The sequence below is a fragment of the Drosophila melanogaster genome, chromosome 3R (assembly GCF_000001215.4).
Source record: "Drosophila melanogaster chromosome 3R".
Lineage (NCBI taxonomy): Eukaryota > Metazoa > Arthropoda > Insecta > Diptera > Drosophilidae > Drosophila > Drosophila melanogaster.
This window is the reverse complement of record NT_033777.3, coordinates 29,489,297-29,506,239: the sequence shown is the minus strand read 5'-3', so window position 1 is coordinate 29,506,239 and position 16,943 is coordinate 29,489,297. Positions and strand designations below refer to the sequence as shown.

The 16,943-nt window shown below is 48.4% G+C and overlaps 6 protein-coding genes across 13 annotated transcripts; 3 read left to right on the top strand and 3 right to left on the bottom strand.

Moving 5' to 3' along the window:
• Positions 1 to 2,442: 2,442 nt before the first annotated feature.
• On the top strand, positions 2,443 to 7,215 carry Trc8 (TRC8 ring finger protein). Of its 4 annotated transcripts, NM_170413.3 has the most exons (8): positions 2,691 to 3,511; positions 3,967 to 4,537; positions 4,752 to 5,289; positions 5,347 to 5,521; positions 5,742 to 5,923; positions 5,982 to 6,182; positions 6,248 to 6,868; positions 6,925 to 7,118. In NM_170413.3, exons 1-7 carry the CDS (start codon positions 3,115 to 3,117, stop codon positions 6,596 to 6,598), a joined length of 2,415 nt encoding a protein of 804 aa, NP_733292.1. In that variant the 5' UTR covers positions 2,691 to 3,114; the 3' UTR covers positions 6,599 to 6,868; positions 6,925 to 7,118. The 4 variants fall into 4 exon arrangements, with proteins under 4 accessions (NP_001263070.1, NP_733292.1, NP_733293.1 ...); NM_001276141.1 differs by having other exon boundaries at positions 2,443 to 3,511; positions 6,248 to 7,215; NM_170414.2 differs by having other exon boundaries at positions 6,248 to 7,215.
• A 101-nt stretch (positions 7,216 to 7,316) lies between these two features.
• On the bottom strand, positions 7,317 to 11,458 carry FipoQ (F-box involved in polyQ pathogenesis). Of its 3 annotated transcripts, NM_001276140.1 has the most exons (8): positions 11,355 to 11,458; positions 11,115 to 11,231; positions 10,439 to 10,672; positions 8,916 to 9,240; positions 8,235 to 8,853; positions 8,009 to 8,176; positions 7,737 to 7,940; positions 7,317 to 7,677 (listed from the first exon to the last, which is right to left on the bottom strand). In NM_001276140.1, exons 3-8 carry the CDS (start codon positions 10,520 to 10,522, stop codon positions 7,542 to 7,544), a joined length of 1,536 nt encoding a protein of 511 aa, NP_001263069.1. In that variant the 5' UTR covers positions 10,523 to 10,672; positions 11,115 to 11,231; positions 11,355 to 11,458; the 3' UTR covers positions 7,317 to 7,541. The 3 variants fall into 3 exon arrangements, with proteins under 3 accessions (NP_001263069.1, NP_651696.1, NP_733291.1); NM_143439.3 differs by having other exon boundaries at positions 11,115 to 11,458; NM_170412.2 differs by lacking the exons at positions 10,439 to 10,672; positions 11,115 to 11,231; positions 11,355 to 11,458 and adding an exon at positions 9,467 to 9,699.
• A 514-nt stretch (positions 11,459 to 11,972) lies between these two features.
• Positions 11,973 to 12,388, bottom strand: Diedel. The gene has a single exon (NM_143438.3). The coding sequence runs from the start codon at positions 12,359 to 12,361 to the stop codon at positions 12,014 to 12,016; it is 348 nt and encodes a 115-aa protein (NP_651695.1). The 5' UTR covers positions 12,362 to 12,388; the 3' UTR covers positions 11,973 to 12,013.
• Positions 12,389 to 12,721: 333 nt separating this feature from the next.
• Positions 12,722 to 14,716, top strand: CG2310 (uncharacterized protein). 2 transcript variants are annotated; one of them, NM_143437.3, is made up of 4 exons: positions 12,722 to 12,794; positions 13,489 to 13,844; positions 14,002 to 14,069; positions 14,131 to 14,716. In NM_143437.3, exons 2-4 carry the CDS (start codon positions 13,519 to 13,521, stop codon positions 14,490 to 14,492), a joined length of 756 nt encoding a protein of 251 aa, NP_651694.1. In that variant the 5' UTR covers positions 12,722 to 12,794; positions 13,489 to 13,518; the 3' UTR covers positions 14,493 to 14,716. The 2 variants fall into 2 exon arrangements, with proteins under 2 accessions (NP_651694.1, NP_733290.1); NM_170411.2 differs by having other exon boundaries at positions 12,722 to 12,990.
• Positions 14,717 to 14,856: 140 nt separating this feature from the next.
• On the bottom strand, positions 14,857 to 16,772 carry CG2006 (uncharacterized protein). 2 transcript variants are annotated; one of them, NM_143436.3, is made up of 1 exon: positions 14,857 to 16,772. In NM_143436.3, exon 1 carries the CDS (start codon positions 16,693 to 16,695, stop codon positions 15,712 to 15,714), a length of 984 nt encoding a protein of 327 aa, NP_651693.2. In that variant the 5' UTR covers positions 16,696 to 16,772; the 3' UTR covers positions 14,857 to 15,711. The 2 variants fall into 2 exon arrangements, with proteins under 2 accessions (NP_651693.2, NP_001189310.1); NM_001202381.2 differs by having other exon boundaries at positions 15,634 to 16,772.
• On the top strand, positions 15,090 to 15,696 carry Spase12 (Spase 12-subunit). Its single transcript, NM_176583.3, has 3 exons — positions 15,090 to 15,225; positions 15,284 to 15,430; positions 15,487 to 15,696. Exons 1-3 carry the CDS (start codon positions 15,202 to 15,204, stop codon positions 15,610 to 15,612), a joined length of 297 nt encoding a protein of 98 aa, NP_788760.1. The 5' UTR covers positions 15,090 to 15,201; the 3' UTR covers positions 15,613 to 15,696.
• Positions 16,773 to 16,943: the final 171 nt, after the last annotated feature.

Below are 16,943 nucleotides of genomic sequence, written 5' to 3'. Positions count from 1 at the left end.
TTTGGGCCCTCTGTTGCTGTTGCCAACGGGATTTGGGCCCAAAGGCCATTGCGATATAACAAACGAGTAGCGTTCTGCATGGGTTCACTTATGACAAACTCAAAAATCAGATCCTTTCCCTCAGCTGCTGCAAGTGGCATCCAATTAAGCCAAGGCACACAAAAACAAAGGAAGTGGACACAATCCGCAGATAATCCGGTGGCATATGCCTTCAGCTGAATGGAAGCCAATAATAAGTATCTCAAGCCATCAGAAGAGGTCTCAATATCGACATTTACTGCGATTGAACTGATGCGAAACTTAAAAATCAACTGTAACAATTATTTGATAGTATTAACAACTTTATCACCATGATGATTCGAGTTATAAACCTCTATTCATTGGTTGTTATCTATAAAATGAAGTTTCCTTTCGCCAATTGCTAATACCCTACATAGAAAGTATATTGGGCAAGTTTCACAAAGAAGTTATGGTGTTTTCTTTGGATTTAATTGCTGTCTGATGTATGGCCAGCGAATTTAGTAGGTTAACCCCACATACATAAAACTCTAGTGGGTATCTGATATTCGCAATTCAGATATCAATACCATTTTATCGGCAGCTAATTCATTTCCCAGCAGGTTTCCAGCTGTCTATTTCTATATGATATCTGCGAGTGGTAATCACGCTGGGAACGCACTGCTCTGGCTTCACATGATCGCATAAACATACATATATATATATACATAGCTGCTGTTCCTGACCACTCGGCTGCACTGGGAGAAATCGGAGTTGAGCGTTGATAGACGATACAAAGTGCAGTTTCCTGCTAGACCAAAGATATTCTCGCTGTGCAGTTGCAAGTGCAATGAAATCACACGTAGACGGCTGAAATGAAACTGCGATTGGAGCCGCAGCCGTTGAAAAAGTGGGTCTAAATCGGTGGTAAATCGCCGAGGAGCGGGGGGGGGGAGACCATCGACACTTTGTACGTTGTTGTGTAAAACGATTGGCGCGTTAATCAACGTACAAATTTCCGACTTATATGGCCAGCGAATTAAATCGTTCCCCCGAGATCTTGGACTCGCCTGGCCAGACAACCTGGCCAACCAACTCGGCCAACAGCTCAGGCGTCCTCCTGACAGCTGCCGATTAGAACTGGAGCGATAAATTATACAATTGCCGTGCGTGAGACCCGCGAAGAGAGCGGATCCTGGATGCTTGGAGCCATCGAACTGGGCTCCCAGTAGCCCAGCGATTCCCCCGGCTCATTGCGCTGACAATTACACTGATTATGTTGAATATATGAGGCCCATATTGGGCGGCCAGTGCCTCGGGGAGTGTTAGCTATTCGTCCACGTCCTGCCAAAATGGAATTCAAATCGCCAGTGCGCACATTGCAGCCCCACGAAGTATGCAACACAAAACGCCAGCCCAAAACTTCAGAAAACTATGCAAATTAGCGGAATAAATAAAAACGAATATTGCATAAACTTTAGACACTCTCAAAGTTGAAAATGATCGTGGTTATCTAACACTAATTTGGGTGAATTTTTACTATAATATAATAACAATAGTAATAGTGAATGTATCATTACTACTACTACAACTAAAAGAAGTACTCGTAGCTCACACAAAAAATTCGACAAACATGCATTCCTCGTCTGTTTGTTTTGTTATGACCTGTGCAGTTTGTTTAAAATTCTTGTGGCGCGGCATGAAAAATCAATTATGTTAGTTGAACTTTCCTAGCTAAACGCTAAACAATTGCGCATAATTACGAGCGTTGCGTTGGGGACGAAACCAAAACGAAACCCAAATGCGGACTGCATCGCATTTGCCGTTGCCGTTGCCTCAATTTGTGCATTTGCATAGCAAAAAGGGTTGTGGATTTCGGTGGGGGGAGTGGGGCTTCTTCCAGGGGCTGTGTGCCACAAAACAAGAAAGAACAACAATTAAGGTGGCAAATGGCAAAAGTTAATGGCCGAACAATTGAGGAAATTCACGTAAATGACTTCGGGGCCCTGCGGATACGGATTGGATTGGAATTGGGCGCATTCGCAAGAATGCAGGAAATGTTCGCTTTTAGAACTAGAAACTGCGGGCATTTCGGGAAATATGAGCAGAGGAAATGTTTTAAGGGGTTTGCTCGTTCCTCTGTAAGCATAATGTTAAATGAAATACCTTACGTAATCGGATATTCTAGCCTGCTAGTTATTACTTTTTGGATTCAGCACAAATTTAAATTTCGTAGACAGCGCGCCAAGTTAACAGCAGCACTAGTCAACACTGGACATATCAGTTAACAGCTCTGTTAACACCAGCCTAGGCTGTATATTGAGTGAATGTAAAACTGTAACTATTAGAAACTAAATAGTAAATGCAGTTAAATGTTTCAACAATAACTGAAGCAACAAGTCGTAACCAAATTGCTACCCAAACCTCAATCGGCTTCAAGTTAAAGTAAACTCTGCCCAATAGTGTCTCTCTATCGCACACAGAAGGCTAGACCAGACCCTTTAGAACGTAGTTTTTGAACAGAATACCTAAAATTACCAGTACCCCAGACCGACACGCAGCAACACGCGCCGTTTCGCGGCTCAAAGGCAGAGGGAATTTTCAAAAAGCGCGCCACACGATCAGCTGGCAACGACAATCGATAGTCCGGCGAAAGCAGGGCCGCGGGGCAGCACTGGCGACCGCAGCGATAGGCAGCAGCACCAATCGATAGATGGGCCGCTGAAGAAGGAGGAGAAGCAGAGGAGAAAAACAAAAACCAATTGTGAAAAGTGTAAAGTTTAGAGCGCAGCGCAATTGTGTGGCCAAAAGCGGAGCATAAACGAGCAGCCTGCCGCAACGACCTTTTCCACGACGCGCCAGCGGGAATTTGCACCTGCTGCATGCGAACGCACACACACACGCACCCACACACTCACGCAGCCAAATCGTCATTCCGTCGTCTATTTTTTGTTTTTTTGCGAAATCCAAGACGAAGGCGAATCCACAACAAATGCAGATTGGAGCTCGATTGGCTCGCGATTAGTGCCTAGTCACGCGGGATCAGCAAAGCAAAGCGAGGAGGCCAAAAGCCCGGAGAAGGATACGGGATACGGTTACGGATACATATAGGGAGCCATGTCCGTGCGGACGAAGGTTCTCGGCCTGGTGGACGTGATGATGCGCGTGCCACCGGTGATGGTCATCGATGAGATACTAAAGATGGACATGGGCATGCAGTCGTGGCTCTATCCGGACAAGGACAAGGCCAGTGGCGCACTTGCTACGCCCACAGAAGCGCCAGCGGTGCCATCCGGCCAGGATCCGTTCACCAGCATAAAGGAGTTGTTCTCCCACATGACCACCTCCGCCCAATCTGTGCTGGAACAGAGCATCGAGAAGGCCTCCGAGGCGGCCAAAACGCACGGCATGCTCAGCTCCGGTTTCAACTCGCTGATGAACGAGCTGTCCAAGGACCAAACACTGGCGGATGTGCTCAGCACCACCACGGTCAAGTTCGTTTTATGCGTGTTCGGTGAGTCATCTACAGGGGTTGCGCTTAGAACGGTCACATCTATATATCTGCTTAGAATTCTAATGCTCAGCATATAAGGTCAGGGATGAGATTTAACTACATTTAACTACACGTCATGGTCAAGGATTAGTCAGTAACTTTCATAATAACTTAGATATGAGTTAAATTGAGATAACAAGTAATCGCAGAATCGAATATAATGCTTACTCAAGCAAAAAGGCCATGTATGTATATGAATGAATAGTTAGTTACCCCTTAAAAAGCGTGAATTGCAAGCTTGAGCATTCCCATTGAACCCAAAACGTAAACACAGGCAATTAAGTTATTTCGAGTTCATTGTTTTCGATCTGCCTGCGAAGTCATCCAGAATTCCAAGGGCCGCTTATTGGGCGCACTTTGAACGCCAGCGAAACGTAGATATATGCCTGACTCACAATCTGTGTGCTTTCTTGCAGCTTTCCTATCCGCCGCGTGCATCTTCATGCTGTGGACCCGGCACCTGGTGATGGTCTACATGTTCCTCACCTCGCTGGGCCTCACCTTCCTGTCCTACTGGTCGAACGTGAGTGCGCTGGCGCTGACGGAGCGCAGTCCCAGCATGGTGGAGGACCTCATGTCACTGAACACCACTAGGCTGCTGGACTCGGGCGGGGTGGTCATGTCGCTGGCGCCGCATCTGATGGCCCAGTGGTTCATGGGCATGCTGTTCGCCTACATTCACCTGGGACCGAGGTTCGAACATGTCCAGAGATCGATGCCCATCATCTTCGCTAGTCCAATTCTGTTGGCCATGCTGCCGCTGCCGGCGAAGGTGGTGCAACACCTGCCCGTGGTGGCCGTTTTCACGCCCATCATCCTCACGAAGATCACGCTGATGCAGAGCGCCATGGAGGCCAGTCGCACGGTCTACAACGGATACCAGTACGCCATGAACTTTGTGTCCAACTTTGGACTGTCGGCGCTCATTGAAAACGAATGGCAGAGGCTCAATGTGCCCAACGTTCTGAGGGTTTTTTGGACCATCAGGTGGGTTTCGTTTCCGAAGCGGTTCATTAATTTATGTTAATCATGCACGTGGAACATTCTAATTCTTGCATTTGGAGCGTTAATGTGTCAATGGAACAAGGCCATCAATCACAGAATTGAATATCCATTCCGAGACTTATGTTATTAATGGCCGAAGCAAACGGATTAACTGGTTTAAATGCATAATGATCGAATAGAACACCCTGCTTTTCAGACTAATCCAAGGCGGCTATGCCCTGGCCACGACGGAATCGGATGAGCCCCTGGATCTAATGACGGCCACACAGAAGCTGCTGGTCGACGGCTGTGAGACTATGACGGCGGTGCTGGGCATGACGGGCGTCATCTCGATGTTCTGCCACTACATCGGACGCGGCTTCCAGTGGTACCTGCTCACCTACGACGACGAGGAGAAGTCGCTGGGCACTGTCTCCGCAGTGCTCTTCTACATCCTCGCTCTGCAGACGGGCCTGACCTCACTGTCGCCGGACAAACGCTTCATCAGGCTGTGCCGCAATCTGTGCCTGCTGATGACCGCTCTGCTGCACTTCCTGCACAACATCGTGTCGCCCATCTTGATGTCGCTCAGTGCGGCACGGAATCCCTCGCGGAAGCGCCATGTGCGCGCCCTCTCCGTCTGCGCGTTCCTCGTGGTGTTGTCAGTGTCTCTGCTCTACCACCTCTGGTCGCAGCAATCCATCTCCACCTGGCTGCTAGCGGTTACCGCCTTCTCTGTGGAGGTCGTCGTCAAGGTGCGTGCGAATGCGATATGTACGCTTCAAGAGCTACAGCTACTACTTCTCCCGCAGGTTCTCGTTTCGCTGGCCACCTACACGCTCTTCCTGCTGGACGCGCGTCGGCAGTTCTTCTGGGAGAAGCTGGACGACTACCTGTACTATGTGCGCGCGTTCGGCAACTCAGTGGAGTTCTGCTTCGGCATCCTGCTGTTCATCAACGGTGCTTGGATTCTGATCTTCGAGTCTGGTAAGTTGGAGCGCAGCGTGTCCCGTCCTTGTTACATTAGCACATCAGTAAGCGCGAGTGATCATCACCGCATTCCATTGGCATCTGATCTAGCCATCTCGATATCATCGAGCCCATATTGTCCGCGTCCAGCTTTTCTGTTCTATGTGTGCATGTAATATTTTTATTTGGTTGATTTTGTGTACCGATAACTATAACTTGATAGCCCAAAATGCTACAGGCGGCGGCATCAGAGCGATCATGATGTGCATCCACGCCTACTTCAATATCTGGTGCGAGGCGCGGGCGGGCTGGTCGGTCTTCATGAAGCGGCGTTCGGCGGTCCACAAGATCTCAGCCCTGCCAGAGGCAACTCCCGCCCAGCTGCAGGCATTCGACGATGTCTGCGCCATCTGCTATCAGGTGCGTATTGTATTGTATTGCATGCAATATTGCACGTGACTCAACTATCGTTTTGCAGGAAATGTATTCCGCCAAGATCACGCGGTGTCGCCACTTCTTCCACGGCGTTTGCCTGCGCAAATGGCTGTACGTTCAGGATCGTTGCCCCCTGTGCCACGAGATCATGATGTACACGGACAAGGCGGATGAGAATGCGCCGGAGGCGGAGCCAGCGCCAGCTGCCCAGGCCGAGCAGCCGATGCGGATATACCCGCGAGACGTGAGTAACAAATGGGGATACTCTGTTGTTAGTCTCAATGTACATCTATTCCCTTGAACATGCAGGACGCCAACAACGCAGCTGCGCAGCGACGCTCTCCGGAGCGTGCTCCAGTCGAAGCATCAGAACAGGCGCCCGCCACCAGCTCCTCCAGCGCAGCGGCGACAATCGGGGCGGAGGCAGTGTCGGCCATCGTGGAGTCGGCAGCGGCTGTGGGCGAGGCGCGTTCGCTGGTCAGCGTAGCCAGCAGCAGCAGCGCCACTCACCGAATCAGCGCCAGCGGGAGCAGCGACAGCAGCTACATGACCGCATCCGCCCAATCGCCGCCGCCGACGGCCACCTCGGCTGCTGCTGTGGCCACGGCGGCGGCCAGCAATACGACGCACATGTTCCGGATGTCGCAGGACCAGCAGTAGTCGCATATAGGGTAGGCTAGGACCGAATCGAACGGAACGGGAGCGCTCGGCGTACCTTGCGTTTCTTATATATATATATATCTTACGACTTGGAAACGTTCTGTGCGTTAGTGTACTTATGTATAAATGCAAATCTTTGTAGCGACCCAAGGCTTCTCTATTCCCCCTGCCCAAAGAGCAATCTATTCGTAACACACCAGCACACCAATGCCCAGCACTCGACCACAGCACCCACCTTCGATCCTATATCGTCATAGGCACAGACATTACGTATGTATAACTCACGCAGCTATGCTTAACTAAATTATATACCATGCATATAATAGCTGAACGCTGATCGGCAATGAGACGATAATTCAAACGGAGATGATCTACATATGTACGTTAAGTTTATGGTAAAAAGTCGATTCAAAAATGTTGAAACATACACACACAAAAAAAAAATTAAATTAGCATTAAGTTTGCAATGGATGAAAGCAGTGTAAAAATCATCAGCAAAACGCTAAAACGCAAAAACGATAAACATTTTATGTGGTGAAGTCTGAAAATGATTTAATCAAGTTACCAAGTAAATCTAGTTAAAAACAAAACACGAATCAACGCGGATTGAAATGATTAAAAAAAAAAAAAAAATGATTTAAAAACGAGAGCAAGGCGAAAAGTTGCGTTGTATAATTTTGTAATGTAAAAATAACTTGTATAAGCAAATCCTTGTTTTGTTTTTATTTAAATTACCTATGTACGTTTATTTAGATTTAAAGTAATTAAACGAAAGAAGCGGAAAATACAGAAAACATTAAAACACTCTTATTGTAAGCGAAAACACACAGAAACATTGCTTCTCCTCCGGCCCTGTTGTGGGTAAATCCCATCCAGAGCTCTGCAACCGGGTAAGTGCAAGCTACCAATCCTCTCTTGGCTTTCAGCTCTGAACCTCAGAGGCTCAGTTGAAAATCAAATCGTTGTAGTTGCGGAGCAGGTGATAGGGAGACACACGGCAGCAGGTGGTGGTGCGCACCACGGTGATGCGATCGGCACGCTCAAAGTTGGCCTTGACCGTCTCATAGTAGCGACCATCGCTGGAAGCGAAATATTGATGTTAATCCCGCATAGAAATAGGAGTCTGATGTAGACCCACCTGAGCACCATGCAGCGCAGCTTGAGGCACTTGACGCGCAGAATATCGATGGCCTTCTGGCTCTTGTCGGAGAAGCGCAGGTTGTCCGGATCCCAGCGCAGCTCCAGCCGCTCCAAGTTGCCGCAATTCGAGGCGATGGTGTCCATCAGCTGGTCCACGTGGATGTTGACGCCCAGCTTCTCTGCGGTGCCCATAACAATGATCCTGCAGGTTAAGAAAGTTCAGCTCATAATAAAATGTCTTTTCATTCGATGACCAATAGTGTCGCCTACTTGCAGTTGCCCAGCAGGGGCAGGATGCTCATCCACAGCTGGTCGGTGATGTGGGGCATGCCCGAGAGACAGCAGGCGCTCAGCTGATGACCCTGGCGCTGTATAAACTTAAGCAGGCCCTCATCCGAGATGTTGTCCGAGGAGTCCAAGTCCAGGGAAATGAGCGACCTAAATCATACTGCTATCGGAGTGCTTACACAGACGGGTAGGTACTGTCTCCGCTCACCTGGTGGTGCCCGATTCCATCCACTGCTTGAGAACGCTGTCGTTGAAGCCATTGATCTGGCCGGCTGAGAGGAACTTGAGGCTGGGGATCCTGCTCAGCATGTCCACGAGGCATTCGGTCGAAAGATCGGTGGCCGTGATGTCCAGCTCCTGCAGGGCGCACTTGTCCCACTCGGCCTGCATGACGAACTCCGACTTCAGGCTGGTGCCGTTCATGAGCAGGCAGGTGAGGCGCTTGGAACGCTGGATCAGGGTCTTCAGGGTGGAGCCGGTCACTTTGTTGCAGAAGTTGACGGCCAGGCACTCCAGCTGGATGCAGTTCGAGCTGAAGGCGTCGATGTGCGAGTCATCGATGAAGTTGATGCCGTACAGGTTGATCACACGCAAATTGGGCGTGGCCGACTTGAGCTTGTGCACGTTGATCACCTCGTAGATCTCCTCCTCCTCCTCCTCGCACTTCTCGTACGTGCCAATTAGATGCAGCACCTCCAGGCCGTTGATGAAGTTGTAGATTTTGCGCATGAAGCCCTCCATGAAGATCACCTCCGAGAGGCAGACGCACATGTAGCGCAGCTTGGTGGGAAAGGCCTGCATCTCGCTGAAGTCGTGCAGCTGCATGGCTAAGAAGTACACAGGACACTCTAGAGTTTAAGACGGACGATCGGCGACGTGGCGCACCCACCTGTGGAGAAGTCCAGCAGCATGTGGGTCAAATTGGGGCACTTGGCGGACAGTTCGTGGAGCACCGTGTGCGTGATCAGCTCGATGGGCAGCTCGATGTAGCGCAGAGTCGGTCCGAATCTCACCGAGATCAGCTGCAGCAGCATCTCCAGCGAGCCCACGTGCAGTCCGGAGACCTCCGGTCGCAGGCTCACGTTCTTCCACAGCCGCGTGTCGTATGCAATCTGCCGCCATCGTCGGCAAATCCTGGCCAGGCGGCAGATCTCGCGGTGCGACAGATACGAGAAGATGTGCAGCAGCACCTTGTCCGGCAGCTTCTCAATGGTCTGTGGATGAGAGTCACGATATATAGTGGTATATCCTATGGTACTACATAAGTGATTCAAATATGATCTCTAAATGTAAATCTAAACGACAGTTCGGAATAGTTGAGTGCGAATGTGGTGCTATATATTCTACGGGTGAGTGAATCTATAGATACTCTCTCTTACGCCACAGACTGGCTCTCCCAAATGAGTGGGATCCCTAAGTAATATCCCAAACCCATCGTACCGTATCGGCGAAGGGACTGCGAACTGTGCCGTCGGAGAGGTAGACCTGCGATGCCTCCACGGCCAGCTGACCCCAGATATCGGTGGATATATCCATGGCTGGGTGTGGATGATTCGGAACCACTTGCTTATATAAAAAAAAAATATAGCTACACACGGGGCAAACTACGCGTGCTCTGCCTGCGAGGCGAGAATATCCGTCGTATCGAGCTACTTTCGCGCTACTGCGAGCCGCATTCCCATCGACGTGCCATCGGAATCTCCAAAGATCCGCCAGGCAGTAGTAGACTCAAGAGAACCCTAGGCTTATTTATAGACCAGCGCCAGTAACGAGAGCACTGCCACATCGCATCACTCAATCACTCTACTTTCGGATGCATCAGCTGTGCTGTTCACGGGCGACGCACCACACCACTCACGCACTCTTTAAGAACAAATAGAACCACTAGAACCACCAGCACCACTCACCCAGCGGTGCACGTGGAGAAACATGCTGATAAAATCCCTGCCAAATCTCTTCCTTTCCTCGTCAGATTCAAAATCATTAGTAAGCTGTATAAAAGTATCTCGAGATATTTTACTATATTTTACTTATATCTAAAAGTATCTGATATTGCTGATAGTATCTACCTTTTGTAGGTTCGGATAACCTATGGATTCATCTTAAGATATTTCTACTTCTTAGATACTTTAAGATGCATCTGAAAATGCTTCTGTTTCCCGAGGAATAACCTTCTGAGCTTTATCCTTTAGCGCCTACTTTAAGATACATTTCCGCACAGCCTGCTTTTGCATATATATATTTAATAGTAATAATAGATTTCGAACCCCTTTTACTTTCTCAGTGCACAATGTTTGTTGCCAAGAATTCTATATATACGCCATCGTTCGTCTGTCTGGCTTTGTTTTGTTTACTACATCTAATATGTATATCTATCTGCACATGTGTATGTTCTATGTACAGGGTACTCACCAGTCGGGTCTTCACCACGCCAGAGTCGTGGAGTCCGATGGCCTGCGAGGAGGTTTGCGCTGCCAAAACATTCCAATTATCCATGGTGGGCACTGCGCTCTAGTTCGCGATTTGGATTGGGATCAGCCGGAAAGCTGAAGGTGTTCGCTGTCTCAGCTGTACAATATGTATGTATGTATGGTCTTGCTGGATCCGTCCGCTTCTATCTATGTATCTATGTATCTATGTATCTAACTAAGGGAGGAGATGTGCCGGCTATACTCGCATGAGATACATTCATTCATGAGCTAAACTATTTCTGCAAGGCTTTCCCAATTAGTCACACTGAATTCTGAGCATTTCAAACTAATTGTTATTTAGAAATTATTAGTTTACAAGCAGCTAAGCTAATTAAATTACCACATTTTGAAGCAAATTAATAGGAAATCTATATTCAGTAGTCTATTAGTTCTGGAAAGTATAAGTATATTAAGTAAGCAAGCGAAAGCAGTTAGTTAAAACTTCGTTTTTACTATGTTATTTACCCATTTGATTAGTTGATCAAACGAAATTGTTAGACACTTTCCGCAAATAAACGAGTGCGAGAAGGAAAGCTTTTAATTAATTAATTAATTGATGCCCGCAGGCGATTAAAATAGCAAATTCACAATTATGCAAACTCAGTGAACACACACACATTGTTCACTTGCGACTTTTGATTTTCGACGAGGATGGGCGTCACATCTGAATTTGTTTCATCCTTCGCCCGGTTTATTAATAGTTTTCCCTCAGCTGGTGGATCTGGTGGAAAAAACTGTTGGGGTTGCAAGTGCAACGTGGAAAGTGCAGTTTCGTAACTTTAGCACTTTCGTTGCAAGTTGAAAAAAAAAACTAGGGAAATTCACTTGGCAAATTCACTTATTCTGTTGCAAATTACTGGCAAATCGGATTGATAAATTCCGGCGAAAATCGACGGATTCTGCGGCTTTACATGGGCGAATGCTCCGCGTTCTCGACGGCTCCACAACTCTGAGAAAACTGAGAAAATCAGGCGTCCGCGGAAAATGGTTTATGCCAAAATTCACTCGGCTAGTTGATCGTACTACATGCGGAGTACATGGCTACATGGGCATCTGGGGATCTGTGGATCTGTGGATATGGAGGGGTTATTCGGGGCGATCTCTGCGAGTGCAGGCGTCATTTGCTTTTCCCATGGCGAGCGGCCAACAGAGGGGCGGTTGCCCAGGGGGCGTGGTCGATCGTTGGGAAACAGATATTACAAATGCTAGAAACTACAAAAAATCACTTCTTATGATTTGAGCACTGGATTTTATTCAAAAATTAGCCCATATCATCTCAGATTTTGATGATAGTTGTTTTTTTTTTAGTATAATAGTTTTAGTTAATAGCGTAATTAATGGAATTCAAGATTAAAAATAAGAATAGTTCCTAGTAATCAGATTGAACTGTTTACATTTGATTAGAAAGTGGGAACCTTATCAATTTCATGCATATATAAAATAAAATACACATAATTAATTAGTAATTTCTGGATGCAATTAAAGCTTCTCTTTATTGTTTATGTGATGCAAGGGGTTAAAATGGCAGCCTGGTGACTTTGATGATCTGGATTCCGTACTGCTGGTTCCTCCTCACAAATTCCTGTGACCAATCGCCGCTCAGACAGCCGCCGTCGCAGTTGCAGCCGAAGATGTTGCACGATCCCTGGCCGCAGTAGGCGCCCAACTGGGCAACACCATCGGCGCAGATCGTCACTTCGCAGCCGTTGGGATAGTTTTCGATTGCACGCACAGCCTCGCAGTCGCCTCTGTCCATCTTGAATTCCACCAGCTCCCGGGAGGTGCAGCATTCCGACCGAGCCACATGGACAAAGGCCAGGGCGCAGATCCCGACGAGAAGCAGGCTGACTACTGGGGATGCCATGATTGGATTTACTGGGAGAACTAATGCTTTTCACCCCGGCAAACAGCGATTTTATACGCTCACAGTGGGTGCAGGGAATTCGCTTAGTTGGCAAATGCGCTCCAAGTTATTAGGAAAATTGATTAGGCCCAGTTCTCGGGAAATTTACTTCTAACATAACTCAAACACATAGTCATGAAATACTGTCTAGTTACTGCGCTTTAGTTTAAATAAAACTTGTAATAATCAAAAATAAAATTTTAAACACAGATCACTTGTAACGGAAATCCCATTTGAATTTTGGTGATCGGCGTTGCCAGACGGCTAAAAGCGTTAGCACTAGCGGCCCGTTCTGATCAGAACGCAGTGGCGAAACGACGGTCGTTCAGTCGTTTCTTCGCCGCTCAACCGTTCGGTCGCTTCTTCGGTCGCCCGCCTATCGATATCGATAAACGTAGGTGTGCCTGCAGTGCGCCTGTGTGCGTGTATGTGTCAGCAGTGCAGTTTTCCTGTTTATCCCTGAATTCTGTGAGAAATGTGATATAGAAACAGCATTAGCGAACAACTAAACGCTTTGCGCAACCGAAATTCAGCTGCTTAAAGGGACATCGAAAGTGGTAGCTGCAAACATTATAGTTTGTTTATATCTGGTACAGTGCGCGTTGCAACCTGTTCTATGTGTGTGTGTTTGGGCAGGTGCGACAGTGTGTGTGTGTGTTAAGGGACGCCCAAAGAGTTGTTGTTGTTGCAAAGTTATCGATTTTAAATTTCAAGAGATGCTCACTATCGTCAAAAAAAGGAGTTTTTTAAACTAATCAGATAAGCTAACAATTGTTAGTAACTTCTTAGAAAAAAGCTTCGTTACAAACTCAAAATTGCTGTTAAATTTGAACAGCTAGTAATAATGTTCTTTCTCCATTTGAGGAAATGTAAAACGAAACCCACAATTGCGTTTAAGCAATCATCTTGAACGAATTGGGCATAATTACAATTAGATGAGCAATTAGAGCGCTCGAAAAGTGGCCAATTAATTAACTTGACTGCCCATTACCATAAGTACTTTAAAGTTGAATTAAGATCAACTTGACCTGGCTGGGGATCAAAGATACCCATATTCTATTCACTATTCACTTGTCCGCTTATTTCAGATACTCCTGCGAGCAGATACCATTCGCACGATGTCGTACTACGCGGAGCGAGCCCTGTCCCTACTCTACCCGCTGGCCATCGTTTCATCGCTGGTCTGCTGCATCACCTCGGCGGTGGCCTGGACACACTGGCAGTACGTGCTCAATGCCTGCCCGGACACCAATTGCGGCTGCGTGCTGCACGGCAAGAGCACGTTCCACAGCTTCGAGGGCGGCAACGTCGCCTACTGCCACTTCGCCACCTACGGCCTGCTGCTGCCGCTGCTCTTCGCCGTCGTCCTGGGCGTCTACCACGGCTACCGCATGTGCATCGGTCGGGGCAAGCCCAAGGCGGGCACGGCCACCATCCGTCAGCGGTAAGAGCGGGCGATCGCGATCGAGTGTCGGCGGGTCAATGGGGTTAATCGGCCAGCCACACTCGTTCGTCTGTCTGGCTATGAGTAATGCCATCATGGGCTCCAACTTGGAGCAGCATCAACTGTTTGCTTACGCCTCTCTGCTCTCTGCTTGCAGCTCCGGTGACATGATCGTGGTGACCACCGAGTCGGAACTCACGCCCGATGGTCTCTCGCCCTACTACTGTGAGTGTCCATCGTCTCCGAACTTAACTATGTACAAATGTGTAATACTTAACTAATTTAGGGCTGCCCGCCACCGTCATCTCGACAATAATGGCCGTCTACCAACTGGTCTACTCGGCCGTGTTCACGGATGGCTTCGAGGTGACTTGCAAGCAGTACAGGGAGTCGCTGCTGAAGGAGATCCAGGGCGTGGGCAACATTGTGCCCGTGATCAAGTCGCGGCTCTCGTGCGCCGCCGTCTTCGACTTCATGGACTATCTGGTGGAGAGCGTGTCGTACGAGCGGCGACGCTACGGGCGCATCAATACGGCCGCCTGCCTGTACTTCACCCTGGTCTTTGCCTGGATCGCACTGCTCGCATGGCTGCTCGTCTGCGTGATCAATGTCGTCCAGCTGCGGCGCACGAAGGCCGCCAGGGTCTGAGTCCTGCCATGAATCGGGAGGCGCGAGGTCCTCTACACTTTACATTCCACCTGTTCGCCTTTTAACTTATTTAGTTAGTTATAGTGACACACAAGCCAGAACGTCCACGTTATGAACGCATTGTACAAATAATATACATATGTATGAACAACGAGCGATTATTCACATCGCAAGCCTTTTCAATAAAATGACTATAATTGCATTAAAGATATGCATGCATACATATATGTAAATGAAGTTAAGTATTTTAAATGGGCTATTAGTTTGCATTAATTGGCGTGGTTTAAAATTATATAAATCATTTAAAGATGCAACATTTTTGCCTTCTATAAACTTATTTTACATATTTTGCATAAGAAAAGGTGAACTGAACTTATTTATTTTGTTTCAAGAGCTTACTCTGCAAAGGAAAACATCATTTAGAGAGTAATAATCTCCGTTTTGTTTGCATATTTTAAATTTAAAATAATAAAACACAATTGAAAGCTACAAACAATTTCGCTATTTTTCAAACACACTTATTTTGAAAAAGAGGGAAATAAGCATGTACAAAAATAATGGGAAATTCACCGAGTTCCAAATTCCAGTATATTCTCATCCCCTTGGCATTTTTCGCTCGGCACGGTCACACCATTCGGCTGCTGACGTGCCGCAAAAGAAAATTGTTTACGCCGAAAATTGTTGAATCGCAGCTTGTGAATTGCACAAAATGTTGGACATCCAGACGCATATGGTAGGTATGCTTCGCAACCATTAGCACATAACACTAACACGGCACTCTACCGCCGCAGGACTTCGCGGGTCAGGGAAAGGCGGAGCGCTGGTCGCGCTTCATCATCACGTTCTTCGGAATTGTGGGCCTCGTCTACGGAGCCTTCGTGCAGCAGTTCTCACAGACCGTGTACATCCTGGGCGCCGGATTTGTGCTCTCCTCGCTGGTGAGTAGCTGTCGTGTTAGTAGCTCCATTGCTAACAGCACGAGATTCCTGCACAGATCACCATTCCACCGTGGCCGCTGTACCGTCGCAATGCGCTCAAATGGCAGAAACCCATCGATACGGACGCCAAGTCGTCGAGCTCCGAGTCCGGCGACGAGGGCAAGAAGAAGAAGAAGCAGTAGAATCAGTGGGATCAGTAGTTAGTTAGGCCAGCAGTTACGTGTACTTCTCACTACATCCAATATAATATATATATATACATATGTATGTCCATTAGAACGCTAGATGGGTCGTCGGTAGGCGATGAGGTCGTTGTGGTCATAGTACTTGTGGATGAGATCGTACATGTGGGCGAAGAAGAAGAGCAGATTGTCGTACTGCCCATTGTAGGGCGCCTCCCTGCCCACATTCTCACTGGCAGCTGTCTTGGTCAGCGGCTCTGCCAGCTGATGGAAGCCCGCGGTGATCTCCAGGTTATCGAGTCCGCGATAGGCGGTGTTCAGGCCCCAGGCATTGATGTGCACCTCCAGGAGGAACTGGTGAATGGCCTCGATGGTGGCCAGATACCAGCGCGGACTGCCGCGCTGGTGGCGCCAGAATTGCGACAGTCGATTCTGCAGCACCACCGTTCGTAGGCCGCGCACCCTGGCGTCCGCGTAGATCCCGCGACTCTGGTTCCATGTGCTGTCTATGAAGACGGCTCGGCGGACGGGCAGGTTGTCTAGCGTCCAGGTTCGTCGCACCGTCTCCGGCTCATCTACCTCCTCCTGCAGCTCCTTTACCTCCACCTCGTCCATTCGCCTGCGCAGCATGGTGCCCATGTGGTGGCCCTTGGGCAGCCCGTAGTTGTCGCCGATCTGAAGCTGCACATTGCGCGCGAAGAGCTGCGGCACCGCAAGCGCAGTGGCGCTTGGGAATATGAGCACTACGCCCGCCTCCTCGCGATAGTCGGGAATGTCCGGAAATGTGTGGATCCTCACGTGCGCCGGCGCCAGAACGGCCGCGTGCACCGCCGAGCTCTTGCCGTCGATTTCCTTTTTGTGCTTAATGATGTCCACTTGGAGCGGCAGCTCCAGACGTGGCAGCAGCTCCTCCAGCTCGCCAACCGGCACACAGCAGCTGTAGCAGAAGAACTTGCGCGATCGGTTGCACAGGCGGCAGTTGTGGCGCCCCTCGATGGTGTCCAGTGCGCTGTGGTCCGCGATGCGCATATGCACGAAGGGGTATTTGCGGCTGCGCTGCGGCGCCTCCAGCGGATGCGTCATTTTAGCGGAAAGTCAACTTTTTAAATTGAAATAACAAATTTCCTATTAAAGTAGCCAATTTGGTTATCGATAACAAGCGGCTGATGCGACCAGGGCTGCGCAGCACTGCCTACACAAGCTGGCTGGAATAGCCCAAATGTTATGAAAAATAAATGTAAAATATATGTAGTGTATGCAAAAACTGTAGCAATAATTCAAAAGTAAAATTAATTTAATGCACACATATGTAGAATGTGTGTGCCAGCCCT

Coding starts and splice junctions, on each gene's coding strand:
- CG2310 (NM_143437.3), top strand. CDS start 13,519: ATGTCGTACTACGCGGAGCGAGCCCTGTCCCTACTCTACCCGCTGGCC. Junction 13,845..14,001: donor ACGGCCACCATCCGTCAGCG/GTAAGAGCGGGC, acceptor CTCTGCTTGCAG/CTCCGGTGACATGATCGTGG. Junction 14,070..14,130: donor TGGTCTCTCGCCCTACTACT/GTGAGTGTCCAT, acceptor TAACTAATTTAG/GGCTGCCCGCCACCGTCATC.
- Diedel (NM_143438.3), bottom strand. CDS start 12,361: ATGGCATCCCCAGTAGTCAGCCTGCTTCTCGTCGGGATCTGCGCCCTG.
- Trc8 (NM_206580.2), top strand. CDS start 3,115: ATGTCCGTGCGGACGAAGGTTCTCGGCCTGGTGGACGTGATGATGCGC. Junction 5,290..5,346: donor CTGTGGAGGTCGTCGTCAAG/GTGCGTGCGAAT, acceptor CTTCTCCCGCAG/GTTCTCGTTTCGCTGGCCAC. Junction 5,924..5,981: donor TCTGCGCCATCTGCTATCAG/GTGCGTATTGTA, acceptor ATCGTTTTGCAG/GAAATGTATTCCGCCAAGAT.
- FipoQ (NM_170412.2), bottom strand. CDS start 9,562: ATGGATATATCCACCGATATCTGGGGTCAGCTGGCCGTGGAGGCATCG. Junction 9,241..9,466: donor GCAGTCCCTTCGCCGATACG/GTACGATGGGTT, acceptor TCTCATCCACAG/ACCATTGAGAAGCTGCCGGA. Junction 8,177..8,234: donor ATGGAATCGGGCACCACCAG/GTGAGCGGAGAC, acceptor AGTATGATTTAG/GTCGCTCATTTCCCTGGACT.
- CG2006 (NM_143436.3), bottom strand. CDS start 16,695: ATGACGCATCCGCTGGAGGCGCCGCAGCGCAGCCGCAAATACCCCTTC.
- Spase12 (NM_176583.3), top strand. CDS start 15,202: ATGTTGGACATCCAGACGCATATG. Junction 15,226..15,283: donor TGGACATCCAGACGCATATG/GTAGGTATGCTT, acceptor CTACCGCCGCAG/GACTTCGCGGGTCAGGGAAA. Junction 15,431..15,486: donor GATTTGTGCTCTCCTCGCTG/GTGAGTAGCTGT, acceptor ATTCCTGCACAG/ATCACCATTCCACCGTGGCC.